The following is an 18888-nucleotide window of genomic DNA, read 5'->3' on the forward strand; positions in this document are numbered from 1 at the left end:
TGTGCTGGACTGAGAAGATCCTTCAGATTCTTATCTCGAGAAAAAGCTATTCTTAATTGATCTTCCTGGAATAAAGGATGTGTTTTCATGATCTTCCAATTGTCTTTAATTATGTTTGCTGGAATGTTTCCTCTGGTTGAATAGCACATAACACATGTTTGCATATCTTCATGTTGGCTATTAATAGTTTTATCATAATTCTCCAAAAGGGCTTCTCTGTTGTAGTACCTGGCTCGTTTGTATGCTTGTTTCAAAACTATTTGTGGGTATCCTCTTTGTCTCAATTTTATCTTAACACCTTAAGAAATGACATCTCTTAAAAAATAGATACCAGCAAAAACAACATCAATAAATGATACAAATAAATAATAAACAAATAATAAAAATTTCTTTCACAATTGGTTCACAATCTCCAATGACAAAAGGAGTTGAACGATGATGTCACAGTCAGTTCGAATAAAGGCATGCGTAGTTTCGCGTGCCTGCTGACTCCATTTTTTCCGATCTGAGAATGCAGATCATGCTGTGAGCGGTGAGTACCGTAATTAGTGTTGAGTTTTAGAACTTAGTAAATATGCATTTCAAAACAGTTTAATCAAATGAACATGCATTATTTATGTCTATTATTATTGTAGCTCGAACCCATCGACCCCAGAAGAAGCCATAGTGGCGAAACGGGTCCCGTTGGGCCAACATTTCGAGCCGAACCGACAAGCGACCAAAACAAAAGATGTGTCGCTCTGTTTTTGTTTGCATGAAAACTAAAATTATAAACATGCAATAAGAAAAAATTTTAAATGCAAGTAAAATATATTAAAAAAAAGTGTGGACTGTAGCCCAATGAATGAGAAAGTGCCGACCTGTAAAAATCTGCTTTAAGTTCTAGCAAGCAGCACAGGTATCTGAGGGCTCTGTTCCACAACTAAGTTTATTCAAGTCCGGTGTTTGCCTACTGTCTGTACTTTGGGACTTGTAACCATTACTGTGTAGTAGTGAATCACTCTTAGTTATTGGGACAGGATATAGGGGGGGGGGGTGTATGGGCGGTTGTAGGGGGCTATCCAGATCCCGCTGTTAATACCTCTCTTACTTGACTGGTCGATCCTAGTACAGCGTATCATTCTCTCTAGACTTATATGAACATTGCACTAGAATCAAGTAACAGATACAAAGAGGAGATATACTGTATCAGGATCAACCAGCAAATGTCTACAGACAGTAGCTGTAGAGGAGATGAGTTAAACAAATATGAGGTACAAAGCTCTTTGAATCAGCATTCCTGCAGCAGAGTTTGAACAGATTCATCCGATTGTGGGAGTCCATACCAGAGAGTCTTAAGGCACAAGCATCTGTGAATTAATAAAACTACAACTCTGGTCAGAAATCTGGCTGGTTTGCATTGAACCCTGCATTTTTTTTATTTTTTTTGCACATTATCTGTGACGTCATCTCAATCTGCAAAATGCGTATCAGGGTAGAAAGAAACATCTACTGAACAGGGGAGATTAGTTGAGTGGGAGGAGGCTTGGTTAGTATGTGTATAGAGTTTGTTTCTGGTTGGATAACTTACTGTGGAACACTCTCCTCACCCTATCCTCTCTCTTATGTTGCTTTCTCCCACATTAGTAAAGTATATGAAGAGGGCATTTTTGATGATGGGATTATTAGCTTTGAATGACTTGCAAGGAGAAATCCATAGGTTTGTTTTCTTTCAAATTTGCTTGATTTTATGAAGGTGGTGTGCAGTGCTGTGATTGGGAGAAGATGGAAGATGGGATCACTATTGATTTGGCTGAGAGGAAGAGGTGGTTGAGGGAGTGGGTTTTACATTACCGTACTGATTGTATGGGGATTTGATGGTGTTATTTTATTATGTTTTATAACTTGTGAATTGCTCCAGGTCTGGCTGAAAGGAGCAGTTGATAAATTGAAATAAATAAAACCTCTTTAACTTATGTGCTCAAACGTCTGACCAGCGTGAAAATTTGCACATGCAAATTACAGAATTAGGTCAGATGCAAGTGTAACTTAATTGACTTTAATTGGCACCAATTAGGATTTATGGCCCTCTTTTACAAAGGTGCGCTAAGCATTTTAGCACGGATTTAGCGCACGCTAAATCAACGCATGCACTAACTGCTAACGTGTCCATAGGATAACATAAACATGTTAGCGTTTAGCGCGTGTTTAGAGCCCGCTAATATTTAAGCACACCTTTATAAAAGAAGGGGTATATGTACACCTGTCCTTTATGGCTATTCTGTAAAATTGTGAATTCAAATTTCAGTGCATGGATTTATTGGGATTTATTAATCACCTTTATGAAGAGATTCACCCAAGGCATTGTTCTGTAGGTACTGCTTGACATAAAATCACAATTTTGTTATTAGTAGAAGCAATAGTAAAATTAAATCGCTGGGGTAAACTTTGATTTGGCATCTATAAAACTCTTGAGCATCACCCTGGACAGTAAATTAACGTTCCAGAAGCAAATCAGTATTGTTGTCCAAAAATGCTTCCATCGATTACGGTTAATTCATTCTCTCACTAACTCCCTTTTACAGAGGTGCGCTAAGCTTTTTAGCGCGCACTATTAACATGCGCTAAACATGTACTAAACACTAATGCGTGCATGTTATCCTTTGGATGCATTAGTGGTTAGCGCACACATTGATTTAGCATGCACTAAATCCACGCTAAAATGCTTAGGGCTCCTTTTACTAAGCTGCATTAGGGCTTTAACGCACAGAATAGCGTGCGCTACATTGCCGCACGTGCTAGACCTTAATGCCAGCATTGAGCTGGCGTTAGTTTTTCCATGTAGCGCACGGTGTAGTATGCAGTAATTTCCTGCGTGCGCTAAAAACACTAGCGCACCTTAATAAAAGGAACCCTTAGTGCGTCTTTGTAAAAGAGGGCCTAAGGTTCTTGACCCACCTGCTTTGAGCATACTGATTCACTCCCTGGTGATTTTTCATCTGGACTATTGCAACTCAGAAGGAGATCAAACGTCTACAAATCATTCAGAACACTGCAATAAAAATGATAGAAAATGCAAAAAAAAAAAAATAATAATAATAATAAAAAATGATCATGTCGCACCACTTTTAATAAAAGCATACTGGCTTCCCATACCACATAGAAATAACAACAATCAACCAGATTTCCTTAATAATATTCTAATCCCATATGCTCCGTCCAGAATACTCAGATCCAGATACTCAGTCACAAAATCTACTTGCCATTCCATCACTTCGCATTCTGAGCACCACACATACATCGAATTTTGCAGTTACTGCACCAACCCTTTGGAATTCACTACCTACTGAACTACGCATCGAAATCTCTCTAGAAAAATTTAAAGGTAAATTTAACATTCCTGTTTAAAGATGCCTTTAATCTTTAATTCTCTCTCGTCTTAGCATTCTGACTTCTTTCTGCTTCAACTTTCAGATGAGATCCCCCCTTCCCATTGTATTTTCCCTTTCTAGAATCGCTTTACTATTTTAAGATGGATTTCCTATCTCCAACTCTTTTGCTCCAGTCAGTCCTATTAGTCTCTTGTTTGTTACCCTTGTTCTTTTTTTTTATTATTATTTTCTCATATAAATGATTTTAGAATGTGAAACCGCCTAGAAGTACGATAGGTAGTATATCAAATTTTTTTTTAAACTTGAATCCTATAGGACTACAATATATTTTTTAAAATAATTTTTAACATAGACAGATTTTTTACAGGCTTTCAACTATTAATCATTTCTGCAGCGCTACCCGATGTGAACAATTCTAGAATATGGTAGGACTATTTCGGTGAGTTCATCAAACTGAAGAGAGTTTATAATTGTACAGGGAAAGAGCAGGTTAGTGCTGGAAAAAAATATACTCAAGAGGAAGAAAAAAAGCAGAAGCAACTGCTGTCAAATATTAAAAAAATATCCTTCAACAAGGAAGACACAGCCAGTCACAGGCCAGATGAGGAATACTGAGTGGGAGGAAGAAAAGGTTTTGGCTTACAAAATGTCATTGTATATAATATAATCAGACCTATTGTTTTAGGATACATTAAGAACCTCATATAACTACAAACAGAGCTGAAGATCAGATCCTCTCCCATGTGATAGTATCAAAAAACTCGACTTTCAAGTTTGTTTATGATACCAGTGTGGCTGAAGCATATTATCTTCTAATTCGCCAGTGTCTCTGTACTCCCTACAGACTGACTGTAATTACACAGCATAGTGAGTGAGGGTGTATACTAGAGGTCTGCATGGGAACAGGGATCGCGGGAATCCCCCCTAACCCATGGGGACCCCCTCTGGCCCATGGGACTCCCACGGGGATGGAAGGCTTTGGAAGCAGGGTTCATCCATAGAATATAATGGACACGTCAGCCTTAGTAAAAGAGGGGGTTTATAAGTTAATTACCTGAACAGAAAACAAAAAAAGGGTTCCACCAAAGAGATTCCACAAGGAAAACAGCAGCACAAACACAAAAGAAACTGTGGAATTGATGATCCTGTCAGAAGTAATTGCTGCTTTTTCTGGGGACGGGCGGGGTGGAGTTAATTCCTTGCGGGGACGGGTGGGGATGGAGAGGATCCTGGCGGGGATGGGTGGGATTTCTGTTCCCGCGCAACTCTCTAGTGTATACTTCTCCAATGAGCAGTGCTTCTCATCCCAGTCCTGAGGGCACACCCAGCCAGTCGGGTTTTCAGAAAATGAATATGCATGAGATAAATTGATGCATGCACTGCCTTCTTGGCGTGCAGAACTATTCTCATCCAATTCAATCCTTAGGGCTCCTTTTACTAAGGTGCGCTAGCGTTTTTAGTGCGCGCTGAAGATTAATGCACGCTAACCCCTGCGCTACGCGGAAAATACTACAGCCAGCTCTACGGGGGCATTAGCGTGTAGTGCATGCAGCAATGTAGCACACGCTAAAATCGCTAGCGCAGCTAATTAATAGGAGCCCTTAGTTTTATATACGGATTCATTCCTTACAAGAAGGGCTCGACTCGGTTAACAAAATTTACTAAATTCAGCTAAAGAGTAAGATCATTTCTACTCTAAAAAAAATTATCTTGGAACAGAAGAATCAACCAGAGATTTTTGAAATAAATAAGTTTTTAACATTTTCCGAAAAGTTGTTGAGAGAGTAACCGGATCTCCAAAGGAAGCTCAGTCCAAATTTCTGCCGATAAAAAAAAGCAAAAGATTTGCAAAAATTGGATATTAGTTTTGATTCTCTTAACTGATGGAAAGCCAAGTTTATATTTCTGAATATTTCTTGAATGAGAAGGTAGACAGGAATTGAAAAAGACAGGAATTAAGATATCTTGAAAACCCAACTGGCTTGGTGTGTCCGGAAGATTGGTTTGAGAACTGCCTTAGAGCAGAAGAAAAGCACTATTCTTGGCTATTTTGAGAAAGAACTATGGGTGCGCTAACTGTTTTAGTGCACGCTAAACAGTCCATTACAGTCTACGGACGTGTTAGCATTTAGCATGCGCTAAAACGGCTAGCACGCCTTAGTAAAAGGACCTCTATATTATTTTAGAATAGTGGCTCTCAACTCAGTCTGTGAATCGATTCGAATCGATTCCATTTTCTTTAAAAAAAAAAAAAAAATCAGGCTCGTCGATTCAATGACCAACCCTCCTCCCCTTCGAGCCTCCTAAAGCAGACGTGGCAGTGCTCTGGCAGCGAAAAGCCTGTCCTAAGCGTTGCTTCTTGCTGGCCGTCCACTGCCACTGTTGCTTCTACTTTAGGAGGCCTGACGTCAGAGCTCACAGTATGAGGGATGGGGGTCAGTCAGGATAGTGCTGCATAGGGGCGTAGGCATCAGCGCTGTGGGTGCCCAAGCATCCTCAATATTTTGGGGACCTCATGTGACATGTTACCCTTGGCTTTAGGGGGCTTCCCGAAGGCCGGCATGTTTTCCCCTTCTCTCCACCATTGTCCGGCTTCCCCCTGGCCTCCTGGTCTCACTTTAAAAACTAATTATGGCCTGCAGAGGATTGCCGGTGTTGTAGCGATTCTAACTGGCTGCTGTTGGCCTCCACTGCATGTTCCCTCTACCAGTCCATCCCAACCCAAAATTAGATGTCACGTCAAATGAAAGGCAGGACCACAGCAGAGGGAACCTGCCGGAAACATGCAGCACCGGTGATCCTCTGCAGGCCATAGTTTTTAAAGTGAGACCAGGAGGCCATGGGGATGACGGTGGAGAGAAGGGAGAAACATGCCGGCCTTCAAGGGGCCCCCTGGTGTAGCTGTTAGAAGTACACAGAGGGGGTCCAAAGAGAGGGGCATATGCCGGAGTGAGGGGGTGTGGGGGGGAGGTGAAGAGGAAGAAATAATGGGTCTGAAAACAGGAGAGGGAGAGAGATGGTGGACAATGGGATGGAGCGAAAAGAAAGGGAGAGAAGTTGGACCCAAGAGGTGGTATGAAGGGAGGGGGGAATAGAGATACTGAATAGGAGGGTAGTTGGGAAGAGAAAAGGAGAAATGATGGACCCTGGGGTGGTGGGGAAGGAGGGAGAGATGCTAGATGAAAGGGTAGTTGAGAAAAGGAGAGATGGTGGATCTGGGGATGGTATGATCCATTGCTGCAGCCACTCTTTCATTCTTCGGGCCGCCGGCAGCATGAGTGAAGTAAACATGCTGCCTTCCATTGCTTGGATGCTACTGCTTCCTGGTTCTGCTTAGACGTGAAGCAGTAGCAAAGGGAAAGCTTCACTCACGCTGCCGGTGGCCCAAATAGCACAAATGTACTACCTTATCAGATCCCATGGAGGAGAGGAACGCTGGGGGGGGGGGGGGGGGGAGGAGGTCATTAGTGAAATGTTGGATTGCAGGGATGGGGATGAAAAAGAGGAACAATGGCAGAACTCCGGGGGAGATAAGGGAAACGGAAGGGGAGGACAGATGGAAGATGAGAATGGAGAAAGAAAACATCAAATGGGCAGGAGACCCTGGCAAGCAAGTTATCAGAAGGCAAACCAAAACCAGAGTCTGGGACCAACATGATTTATTTTATAACATTTTATTGAAGAAATACAATAAATACAAAATAATATAATAAATAATGACCAAAAAACAAAAGGTAGAAAAAATAATTTTATTTTCTGTTTTGTGATTACAATATGTCAGATTTGAAATGTGCATCCTGCCAAAGCTGGTGTTAGACAGCGAGCCTGAGCTAGTACCTAACAGAGAGAGGAAAAATCTTTGTTTATTTTGTTTACACCATAGCGCCAGCATGGGTAGGAGAGGGCAAAGGTGGTGAAATGGGTGAAGAGGCTACAAAATAAACCCCCCAGGACATTTGAAAAACAAAACAAAAACAAAACCCCCAAAAAAACAACACCCAATTGGGCAGGAAAAGCGAATCAAAAAAATTGATTCAATAGGCTGAATCGAATAATTATTCCTGAATTGGGCAGCAGTAGTCCGGAACACCCAAAATGAGACAGATCTGCAAGCAGTGGCTCTAGGCACAGTTCTCGGAATATATATGCCCAGCCAGTCAGGTTTTCAGGAGACCCACAATGATTATGTCTGAGATGCATTTCCAGTACCTTATATGCAAAACTCTCTCGTGCATATTGATTTGAGTCTCCTGAAAACCCGACTGGCTAGGTGTGTCTCGGAAACTGCCCTGAGAATCCACTGGCCAAAAGTGAGGACATAACAAAGCAAGTGACAAAAGATGGCATAGCAACTGCAAACAATGGCGGCAAGAAAAATAAGTGTGTATAATGTAGCCCTATGTATCTATATATGCATGCATGCATACACACACGTACTTTTTTTTTTTTTTTTTTAAACTAAGGTGCATCTCTGCATCCGTGCACGCGACGCTGGGGCTGTGTCTCTTTAAGGCCCGGCTGCCTCTCTCCCCCCTCTGGGACTTGCAGCGCGAGCTCCTCCGGTCGCAACCTCTGCTATTTCCTCTGAGCTCACAGGCAGTGTGACGCGGCCTCCTCCACTCTCGCTCGGAAGAGGAAGTTTCAAACTGAAGTAACGGTCAGCGCGAGCCCCGAGTTGCAGCTGGCCGGGGCATGGCAAAGGCATGTCCGGCTACTCGCTGAACCTCCGCGTCTTCTGGCCCCTGCTGACCTGCCTGTGCACGGCGCTCTGGTGCCTCTTCCACGCCGCGGGGAGAGAGCGCGCCGGTGCCGGCGAGCGAGAGCCCGACCTGGACTCGGGCACGGCGCGGCTCTGCCAGCTCTCGCTGCTCTTCCTGCTCTGCTACTTCGTCGTCAAGCAGCGCTGCGGCGCCCGGCTCGCGCCGCCAGCCCCAGCGGCCGCCGCTTGCCGCCCGGAGGCGCGAGCCGAGGAGGAGCGCGAGCGCGCAGCCCGCCGGGGCAGCCTGCTGCGGGCGTACTATGCGCAGCGCGTGCGCCTCTCGCCGCACGTGCTGGGCCACAGCAAGGCGCACGTTAGCAGGATCGTAGGCGAGCTGGTGCAGGCGGGCAAAGCCAAGGCGCAGGGCGGCTGCGGCAGCCTGGCCTTCCGCGGCGACTTCGTGCAGATCGGCAGCGCCTACGAGCAGCACAAGGTGGGCAGCCCTGACTGCTTCGACATTCTGGTACCCCTCCGGCTGCTGCCCAGCCTCAAGCCGGAGCCTGTGTTTGCCGGGGCCCTGCTCCGCGGGGGCGGGGCCCTGTGCGGCCTGCAAGTTCCTCGCGCATCGGAGTGGACCAAGGACTTAAAGAGCTTCGGCCATGGCTTCTGCGTGGAAGTGCAAGGGAGGCGCCACCTTTCATCCGCCCTGGTGCTCAAGTGGTTCCACTGGAAAGTACAGCGCTGCCTGGGTGTCATTAGGTACCAGTTCGAGGAGAGGTGCCACATCACACTGGCCTTGTGCAGTGACAAACTGGTCCTCACAATCCTGCCTAGATCTGATTACGTCTGCTGCCACATCTCTATGACTGTTCGCCTGATCCCCGCTCTCCACGTGGGGGATTCTGCCTTCCTTATAGCCCAGCCCTGGGCCAAAAGTGAACTTCTGGCGCCTGGTTTGAAACTGGAAGCCCTGTGGGGGATCAACTGCTCCAAGCAGGAGCAGAAGTTGCTCAGTTGGTTCAAGGAGCAAACGCCAACCAGGTCGTGCCACCTAAAGTGTCTGCAAATGGTCAAGGTCCTGCGTGATCTGAACTGTAAGAAGTTTGCCCCTCGTTTCTCCGCTCAGTGGAGGGCTGTCCTCTCTTCCTACACCCTCAAAACCGCCCTTTTCTACCTGCTCCTGAGGGGTCCCTGGGAAGCGTGGGAGGAGAGTTGCCTAACTGAAAGGCTGGAGGACTTTTTCCTGTTTTTGAGGGAGTGTTTACAGAAGCAGACCCTTATGCATTTCTTTTTGGGGAACAGCAGGGTCCCAGACGTTGTGACTATGCCGAAGGTATTAAGAGATGCACCGGCGGTCAATCTGCTGGCAGGTTTCGAGGCCCGCACTTTAGATCTAGTCGCATTCCAGCTCCATAACACATGGAATCAGATTCCTCAGTTGCTAACAGTAAATGGAAACCCGAGGTACTTAGTGAAAAGCCCTACGCCTTGTAAACATACCAGCTTCTGCTGATGTGGTGCTACTTTTCAGTGGCCTTTATAAAGTGAGACTTTTGTTTGGACACGTATGTTTTCCAGCTTCCTACTGACATTGACACGGTTAAATTTGTTTGCTGGTCTAATGTGTGAGAACTGCAAAAAAAAGAGAAGTCTTTATCTGGAAAGATTTTATATAATGGAAATACATTGCAGTCTGGGTACTGGGACCTAAATTGTTAGGAAGTGAGGAATTGTCCAGGTGGAACACAGGACACTCTGTAGCCAATAGAAGGATCAATTCACCACGTGCTTATCTGCGCAATAATACTTTGGAATTTATTCTTTGACTACACCTGACTGTTCTAGAAGCGGTCTGGGGAAAAAAAAAAAGCGTGCACAGGGGAGCACAGCCTGAGCTTTTCATGTTAATTTCCACCCAGCAGCATCTGAGAGTTTGAACTGCAGAGGTGGTTTGAAGATGTAGAACAGGCAAGAGTATTTTGCCGCTGTGCCTTTCATTAAAAAAAAAAAAAAAAGTGACATATAGAGAGCGCTTGAGATATTGCAAGGTACTTAACTGCTCTCTGGTATCCAGGCCAGGGATAATAATCCTGCCAGGGATATGCACTGCTCAGACCTTCCCCCTCCTAAAAAAAAAAAAAAAAGATAAGCAGGCTGCCAGCCCCGTGAAATATTCTGAAGTATGCTCTTATCCTGTGGCTGGGAGGCAAAGATCTAGCGGCAGGATTTAGCTATGTGGCTTTTAGGGTCAGAACATGCTGTAAAGATAAGCTTTGGCAGCACTGCAAAGAAATACCTCTCCTATCTCAAGGCAGTAGTCAATAGTGGAGACTGGAGAGCATTAGAGATTGGGGGCAGACCTCAGAGGTTAAACCTGAATTATGGGCCATGGTGTGCAATTTTAAAAGCGTTTAATTTGTTTGCTTTTCTTGCCCATCCGTGACTTATCACATCCATATTAACTCCTATTCCTAAAAATATTGTCCCTATCTTGCCCATTCCAATAGCTTCTAACACCTTTTTATCTTAATCTTTAAAAATACTTTGGAGGTGTGCACCTGACATGATGGGGGTGGTCCCTGTTCTTGAAAACCACACCCATCTCTTCATTCTATGCCTTGCCTATTTGCTGTATTCATCCTATACAGCAGTGTCTCTCAAACCTCTTTTTTTTTTTTTTTTAAGCTCTGGCACACTAAACGGAGCAAACGTTTTTCGAGGCACATTAAAATTGAAACTATAAAATTGCAAAACCAACAAAAGCAATTAAACTTGAGAGTTATTTATTTAGGGCTGCTTTTATCGAGCCGCGCTAGCGGGGTTAAAGCACGTGACGTTTCATCGCGCACTAACCCCCACACTGGCCAACAACTGCCGCCTGCTCAAGAGGAGGCAGTAGCGGCTAGCGGTTTAACGCACGCTATTACGCGCGTTGAACCGCCAGTGTGGCTTGATAAAAGGAGCCCTTAAAGTTCTTCAAGCTATGTATGGGTAACTGTAACAACGGCAAACCTAAAGCAGGTAGAGTAGAATTGCTTGTTTTTGAGAGAAAATGAGCTAAAAATATGGCTCGATAGTTGACAAGCAAACACGCATTTCATCATCCCCCATCCGCAGTCGTTCTCTCTCTTTTTTTTTCAATTTAATTTCTGTTAGCTGAAAATCCAAGTTCGCAAAGATAAGAAGATCCAATTGGTAACAAAGCCTCGATTGCTTTGTTGCTTAAGTTAGGAAAACTACTGCATAGAAAATAAAATTAAAACCCAAATGACTTGCTATGAGTTTTCAAGGACCAATCGTGTCAAGAATGATGCTCGTCTGGGTGGTTGTTTCCTTATGCCCAGCGACGCTCATTAAAATAGACAGTCTCTTGCGTACCTGACGTAAATGCCATCTGTTCTAGTGAAGGGAATTTTTAAAAGAAAGTAAAATTCTGGAATCTCTCGTGGCACCCTCGGAACCTCTTTGGGGCACGCCACTGTGCCGTGGCACACGGTTTGAGAGACACTGCTATACAGATGGTCTTGCAGTACCCATATAAGGTTCTGAAAGGGGGCAGGAGGCAATTTTCACTAACTTTTCAACACTAGCACTTGTTTAGGTCTTTCCCAAAAATTTTGAAAGAAACTCTAACCCCCTCTTTGACTAAGGTACGCTAACCGATTAGCGCCTGCTAATTGAATTAGCGCACGCTAAACGCTAACGCATCCATAGACTAACATGCGCGCATTAGCGTTTAGCGTGCGCTAATCGGTTAGCGTGCCTTGGTAAAAGAGGGCCCAAATGATTTTGTTTTAATACTGCTCTATGAATTTAGCTGTTATCTCTTGTGGGTTCCTGTATTATGAGTTTAAATAGTGATTTTAGGGTTTTGCTTCTTGGAACAGGTGCCGCATCTAAACTCCTCCGGCTGCTTTTTAATACTTCCTGGTCAACAAACAGAGTAGCCAGATTGAAAAGGAGTATCATAGTAACAGAGGACAAACATACCTTTTGAGTATATGTTTAGAGAGGGGGGAAGGTCAACCTCCTAATAAATTCCTACTAGTAGACTAACGAGTTGCTTTTAAAACGCTGCAGCCGTGATTCCTGTGCTGCGAATGCAATGAACTTGATTCAGTTTTTATGGACTTTGTTGCATTTGTCGCACGGGGAATCGCTACTGCCGCTTTGTAAAAAGGGACATAAGTATTCCCTCACTATCTCATCATAATAAATTACCCCCTCTTTTACAAAAGCTGGCGGCGCAGTAAATGCTCCGACGCCCGTAGGAATTGAATGGGCGTCGGAGCATTTGCCGGGCGCCACTCGCCGGGCGCGGCTTTGTAAAAGGGGGCCTCGGTTTGTCCTTTTGGTGGGGGAGGGACGGGGGCAGCATTAGTCTTTCTGGTTATGTGACCTTCAAAATTTAAGGTAACAAAAACAGACCTTTTATAGGTTATAATAGCCTTGGGAATGTTTGTGTGGCCAGTCGTATATTATTTCTTCGATTTATTTTTATAAAAATGTATTTAAAAATATTGAATTGCAGATTTTAACATACTAGCCTAATACATCATTTTATTTTAAAATGCAATTGCAAAACTCTTCCAGGGCTTGATTATAGCAGCAGTCAAACTGTTGAGCCAACTCTGCTGAAATGCACTTTCACCGCTGTATGGCGTCAAACATTACCAAACTTTTAGACCAGGGGTCTCAAAGTCCCCCCTCAAGGGCCGCAATCCAGTTGGGTATTCAGGATTTCCCCAATGAATATGCATGAGATCTATGTGCATGCACTGCTTTCAATGCATATTCATTGGGGAAATCCTGAAAACCCGACTGGATTGCGGCCCTCAAGGAGGGACTTTGAGATCCCTGTTTTAGACCATTTGTTCCCTCCTTCGTCTTAGTAGACACAGTCAAAGGGACAAGGGCTCCTTCCTTGCCTGGTCTCTACAGGAGATCGGAGTGATGATGGTGCCATATAAGCTGACGCTTGCATTTTGAACAAGGCAGTTTTAGCTCTGCTGTGTCAACTGCAGCTTATTACCAAAGGTGTCAGGATCAGGGACCATCAAATTGTAGCACTTGATGAAGATAAGGCTTAAAAAAATATACCTAACCTAGTTTTAAATGGTGATGTTTTGTGCGATTTGAATAACATGCTCTAAATTACGAAATACAGTACATGAGTAATATGTATAGATCTTTTTAATTTATAAATAGTTGACTGTTATAAAGAATGTAATTTCATACTTACTCAAAAGTTTCAAAAGATATGTGCCTTGTGCAAAAATAGCACTTTATTTTGATACATCAGAGCACAGACCTTTGTGCCGAGGGTCACTTAAAAACCAGTTCTAGAGTGCATTCTCTGATTTCCAGGAAACACTTTCAAAACTTTAAAGCAGGTCCTTGAAAGTAGACGGAGAGAGAATTTCAAAAAGCCCGTTTAGAATCTGTTTTAAGCCCCAGTGGTTGAGATGGACCATTTCATGGCTGTAGGACCTAGATCCAAGAAATTCAGGGCTAGAAGCAGAACTGAATTGATACTTCAGCTGTGATTGTTGTGTTTTTTTTGGGTTTTTTTTTGAGCAGTGGTCTTCACCGCTGTATGTTCTACCTCTTGATAACTGCCCACCCCAAGACCTAGATGCCAAAAACTGAGGGCTTATCTGGCAAAAGCAGTCAGCAAAATCGCAGGGACAAATTCTATTCATAGAAAATTGAAATGGGAAAAAAAAAAGATCAAAAAATGCAGATTTTTGAATGTTTGTAGTTTCTTTTTAATTTTTTGTAAAGTAGTCGGATGATCAGTGAGATCTTGTGGACATTAACTGCCAGAGAATGTTTAAAGCAGGGGTGTCCAACCTTTTGGCTTCCCTGGGCCGCATTGGCTGGAAAAAAATGTTTCTGGGGCCGCACAAATGCGCAAACGCTGCAGCAAGACAGAGGAGGGAGTCGGCAAGATGGTAAACACCCAGGGGCAGCAGAGGAAAACACTGCATGGCCCTCGACTGGGGCCACTCAAAATCCTTCATGGGGCCGCATGGGGTCCTCGGGCCGCAGGTTGGACACCCCTGGTTTAAAGTCTTGCAGTTAACTGGCTGGAGGAAACATCTAATCCTGTTTTTATGGAGGAAAAAAAACCCAAAAACAACCCCTGCCTGTGTAACCTTTTAAAAAGTACCATGCTATTCTACACAGAACATTAAAATTTGTATATTTGTCTACATCTCAGCTGATCTGGTAATGCCCACTTTCCATGCAGCCCAACTAAAGTATGGGATTTCCGGCCCTGCCACTTAAGCAATGTCCTAGTATTAGACTGTGGGCTCCTTTTACAAAGGTGCGCTAGCGTTTTTAGCGCACGCACCGGATTAGCGCGTGCTATAGCGCATGCTACCCAAAAAACTACCACCTGCTCAAGAGGAGGCGGTTGCAGCTAGCATGCGCGGCATTTTAGCACACTCTGTTCTGCGCATTAAGGCCCTAACGCACCTTTGTAAAAGGAGCCCTGTGTTTTGTCATGAAATGAACCAGAAAATTTCCACCAGTTTTATAAAGACAGTTTCAAATGACCTCAGAAAATGTTTGGTTAATTTTTTTTTTTTTTTTAACTCAGCTTGAAATCATGTATAAACTGTTAGCCATTACATGCAGTAGATTTTAAAACCTGATATGTGCATCTCATTATAAAGAAGCTATATAGTTTTTTTTTTGTTTTTTTTTTAGTTGGTGTCAGCTGTAAGACAAGATAATTTGAGCTGTCAGCTTGCAACTAAACATTCCAGGACCCAAGAAAGGGTCCCAGTTTTAAAATAACTTCCAGTGTCTGTAGCATCATTAATTCCTGATGTAAATATCATGGTTAATATATGGAATTTATTATTCGTGTGCAGTAAGCATGTAAATATAGTTGAAACAATGAAACCCCCCAAATAGACACCATAACAACGAGAGGGTACTGTTTTTGTTTTTTTTTTTTGCAGTTAGTTAAAGCATAGTGTAATCATAAACCTTAAACCAAATCAGTATGGTTTTTGGAGTTAGTAATTAAACAGGCAAATTATTCTAGCATGTAATTTTTTTAAAGAGGTAACTGGTAAAACATCAAAAGATTCAAAAGCCTTAATTTTCAAACTCTGTAAATAGGTACAGCTATCATAATGTGCCGTTCAGGTTACCTCTGTTTGTAATTGCCAGCAGGAAACTTTCCTGAATTGGCCAGAATTTTCTGCCCACATTCTGACACGGCAGTATAATTTGTTTCCCAGATGTGGTGAGCTAGTTGGGGAGGGGAGGGATATTTAAAGGATATCTAGCATGTGGTAGTGTGTGGAGCCTGGTGTACCATCTGATGAAGCATTTTGTACAGGGCACAGAATGCATATTGTACGGTTTTTGTTTTTGTAAAATTGAAAACATATATACTCGTAGGTACTTCCAGTTCTTACACAAAAGTAGTTTTAATCTGCAAACTGCTCAGTATTTTAAAAGTTTACATAGTGGTTATTCGCAATTACTTTATTATTTTTTTTTTAATGTAAACATTGTTTAAAATATTCCTCAGTGCATTCTTGAACCTCTGGAGGTTATCATGTTAGCAAAGGAGTCTGTTTACTTGGCTCTGATTGGTTGGTGTTGGCTGTGATGTAATTGGAAGCACTGCGGTGCATGAAGAGAGCAGATCCTCTGCCTCCTCCACCCCAGATAATGCAGTACACGTGTCTGAAATGGCAGCCCTGAGGCAAGTGGCTCCGTGGGTCTTGCGGGAAAAATGTACTTAAATAATAAAGATGTATTAACAGGAAAACTGTTAACTGACAAAAAAGGTGGGCCTCTTCTATCAAACTGCGATAGCAGTTTGTAGCACGGTGAGCCGCGCTGAATGGCCCGCGTTGCTCCCGATGCTCATACCTCTCCTCTTCTATTAAACTGCGCTAGCAGTTTTTAGCGCAGAGCGCCGCACTTTTCCCGACGCTCGTAGGAATTCTATGAGTGTCGAGAGCAGCGCCGGCCATTCACTGCGGCTCTCTGCGCTAAAAACTGCTAGCGCAGTTTAATAGAAGAGGCCATAAATTCTGAGTACGAAACAGAGAGATGACTTTAAACTCGGCATGGTGTTGGGTACATGTTTCAGCACCATGAGTACAGGCCAGCTGTAACTAGTAGATTAATGGTTTAAATTATACTTTGTTATGAATGTTACACTGTATCCTTGAGAAAAGCTTTTTACCTAAGTGCCTTTTTAGAGTTGCCAGCTGTTACAATGGTTATTGAAACCTAATTCTTCCCTCCAGGAAGTACCGTATTTTTACGCATATAACGCGTGCGCTATACAAGATTTTACAAACACGGAATAAGCCTGCGCGTAATATCCATGAGCGCGTTATATATATATTTTTTTACATTGCTGATACATTGTTGACATTCATACGCCAGGATCACGCAGTGTGGGACCAGGCAGGCAGCCTTGTGTGCCACTCTGTCGCTAGAGAAGGGAAGAGGCAGCCACGTCAGCCAACCAGGCAGGCAGCCTTGTGCGCCGTTCTGCTGCTATGGAGGCAGCTGGAGACAGCGAGTCCTGCTTCCCACACGAACATCATCTTCCCCGCGGGCCGGACACAAGCAGCAGCCTTCGGAACCGGGGTGAGGATGAGGAGTACAGGAGCAAAGAAATGCTGAAGGAGGAGGGAGCATAGGGACAGGGACATGGAATAATGCTGGAAGGGGAGGAATAAAGATGCAGAGATGCGATACTTAATGGAAGGGGAGGAAATGGTACAAATGGATAGTGAAGAAACGAAGAAAGATGAGGAGCGTGGTATACGCATGGGCGCGCTATAGGGAAATATTTTTACATAAATGCTTTGTTCCTGCGCGCTATACGCATGGGCGCGTTATACACGTATGCGCGTTATATGCTTAAAAATACGGTACTATATGGGTCTTTGGTGCTACCTTATTTTTATACTCTGGAATTCTATCTGACTTCTGCTGATTTTAAATATAAAAGCAGCACAGGACAGTTATAAAAAAAAAAAAAAAAAGGCACAGGTCTATTTTAACTACAATTGCACTTTTACAATATCTGTGTCTGGTAGCATCACTGTTGCAGACACCAGCTTAATTGACAGCTACCTCTGCCACTCGCAAACAAATTCATCCAGAGATGCCAAAGCTGACCTTACCCCATTGAAGGGGTCCTTTTACTAAGGCGTTCGTAGACTATAATGGGCGCTTTAGCATTTAGAGCGCACTAAATCGGTTAGCACACCTTAGTGAAAGGACCCCCCTAATTCATCCATTTTAATTGGAGCCCCAAGTGGATAGTCCACACATGATAAGATTATGACAAAGCAAAAAAAAAAAAAAAAATGCTTTTCTGAAACACTACATATCAGCTGATACCTTAATTAGACTGGATTCTTGCTAATATAAGCTAATGTATTTCATTTTTAATTGCTGATTTTATGCAAGCAATTAGGAGGGCTTTCCTTTGTGAAATGGCACAGTTTGTTTTTTTGCAAAGCGAATGCCCTATGTCTCAGGACCAGTTTGCTTGTAGCTAACAGGAGTTGTCTACAGAAGGTAGCTTTTTGCAAAAGGCATTCATTTTCTGTCAGGTTTTGAGTCTGTTCTGTGATTTAATATAGTCGGGGTCCTGTATGGACCGTTCAAATGTAGAAGTGTACTAGTTTTCATATCTAGACCAAATTAAATTGCAATATTTTGTGCAGTTTTGTGAAAAAAAGTGTGTAGACTTAAATTCTGGCTTTTATGATGATGGTTACAGAATTACAATTCCTTTCTATTTAATGTTCAAATTGCACTTATTTTCAAGTACAGTGTTACAAAAACTGTAACATATATATATATATAAATGGTTTTACTGTATTAATAAAACATAGACTTGGGTACTGAATTTATTGGTCATGTGCAGTAATTTTAAATTACAGGAATATAGTAGTAGATATAGAAACATGATGGCAGATAAAGGCCAAGTGGCCCATCCATTCTGCTCATTCACAGCATCTATTATCTCCTCTCCCTATTGGCTAAGACTCTTTTCACCTGCATTGTGATGTCATAGAACTTTATGTTTATAGAAACATAGAACAATTCAAAAAAATAATCACCTTATTTCCACATAAACAGCCAGATACTTTTATGGTCACACTGTGACTCTAGATTTCTAAGTGAACGCTCAGACCCATAACCAAACTCTAGTGAAAAGTCACAATAGAGTTATAATAGAGACCATCACAGCAAGTTCACTGTCTCTGCCACCTGCTAATAACATACAAGGAAAAGATAGATAACTTATCTGAATGCAGGATGGCACTGCTCTTGCTCTTTCACTGCTCCGGGTACATATTTAAAGTACTAACACATTGCAACTGCCATAAGCTGTTAAACCCTCCCCCCCCACCCGGGTTTCATGATTGGCTTCCTCAGGAGGGGCACTGCAAAGGAAAAACATAGTAATATGATGGCAGATAAAGGCCAAATGGCTCATCCAGTCTGCCCATCTGCAGCATCCATTATCTCCTCCTCTCCCTATTGGCTAAGGCTCTTTACACCTGCATTGTGATGTCATAGAACTTTATGGTTATAAAAACATAGAAGTGTGATAAAGGCCAAAATGGCCCATCCAGTCTGCCCATTCACAGTAACCATTATCTCATTCTCTCTCTGAGAGATCCCACATGTCTATCCCAGGCCCTCTTGAATTCAGACACAGTCTCTGTCTCCACCACCTCTTCTGGGAGACTTCCATGCATCTACCACCCTTTCTGTAAAAAAAGTATTTCCTTAGATTACTACAGAGTC

At 43.1% G+C, this 18888-nt stretch overlaps 1 protein-coding gene across 1 annotated transcript; it reads left to right on the top strand.

Moving 5' to 3' along the window:
* Positions 1-7906: 7906 nt before the first annotated feature.
* Positions 7907-10235, top strand: ITPRIPL2 (ITPRIP like 2). Its single transcript, XM_033914588.1, has one exon. The coding sequence runs from the start codon at positions 8075-8077 to the stop codon at positions 9581-9583; it is 1509 nt and encodes a 502-aa protein (XP_033770479.1). The 5' UTR covers positions 7907-8074; the 3' UTR covers positions 9584-10235.
* Positions 10236-18888: the final 8653 nt, after the last annotated feature.

This window comes from Geotrypetes seraphini, chromosome 11 (genome assembly GCF_902459505.1).
Source record: "Geotrypetes seraphini chromosome 11, aGeoSer1.1, whole genome shotgun sequence".
In the NCBI taxonomy this organism is placed as follows: Eukaryota; Metazoa; Chordata; class Amphibia; order Gymnophiona; family Dermophiidae; genus Geotrypetes; species Geotrypetes seraphini.

Excerpts from the sequence above, each read along its gene's own strand:
- ITPRIPL2 (XM_033914588.1), top strand. The coding sequence starts at position 8,075 with ATGTCCGGCTACTCGCTGAACCTCCGCGTCTTCTGGCCCCTGCTGACC.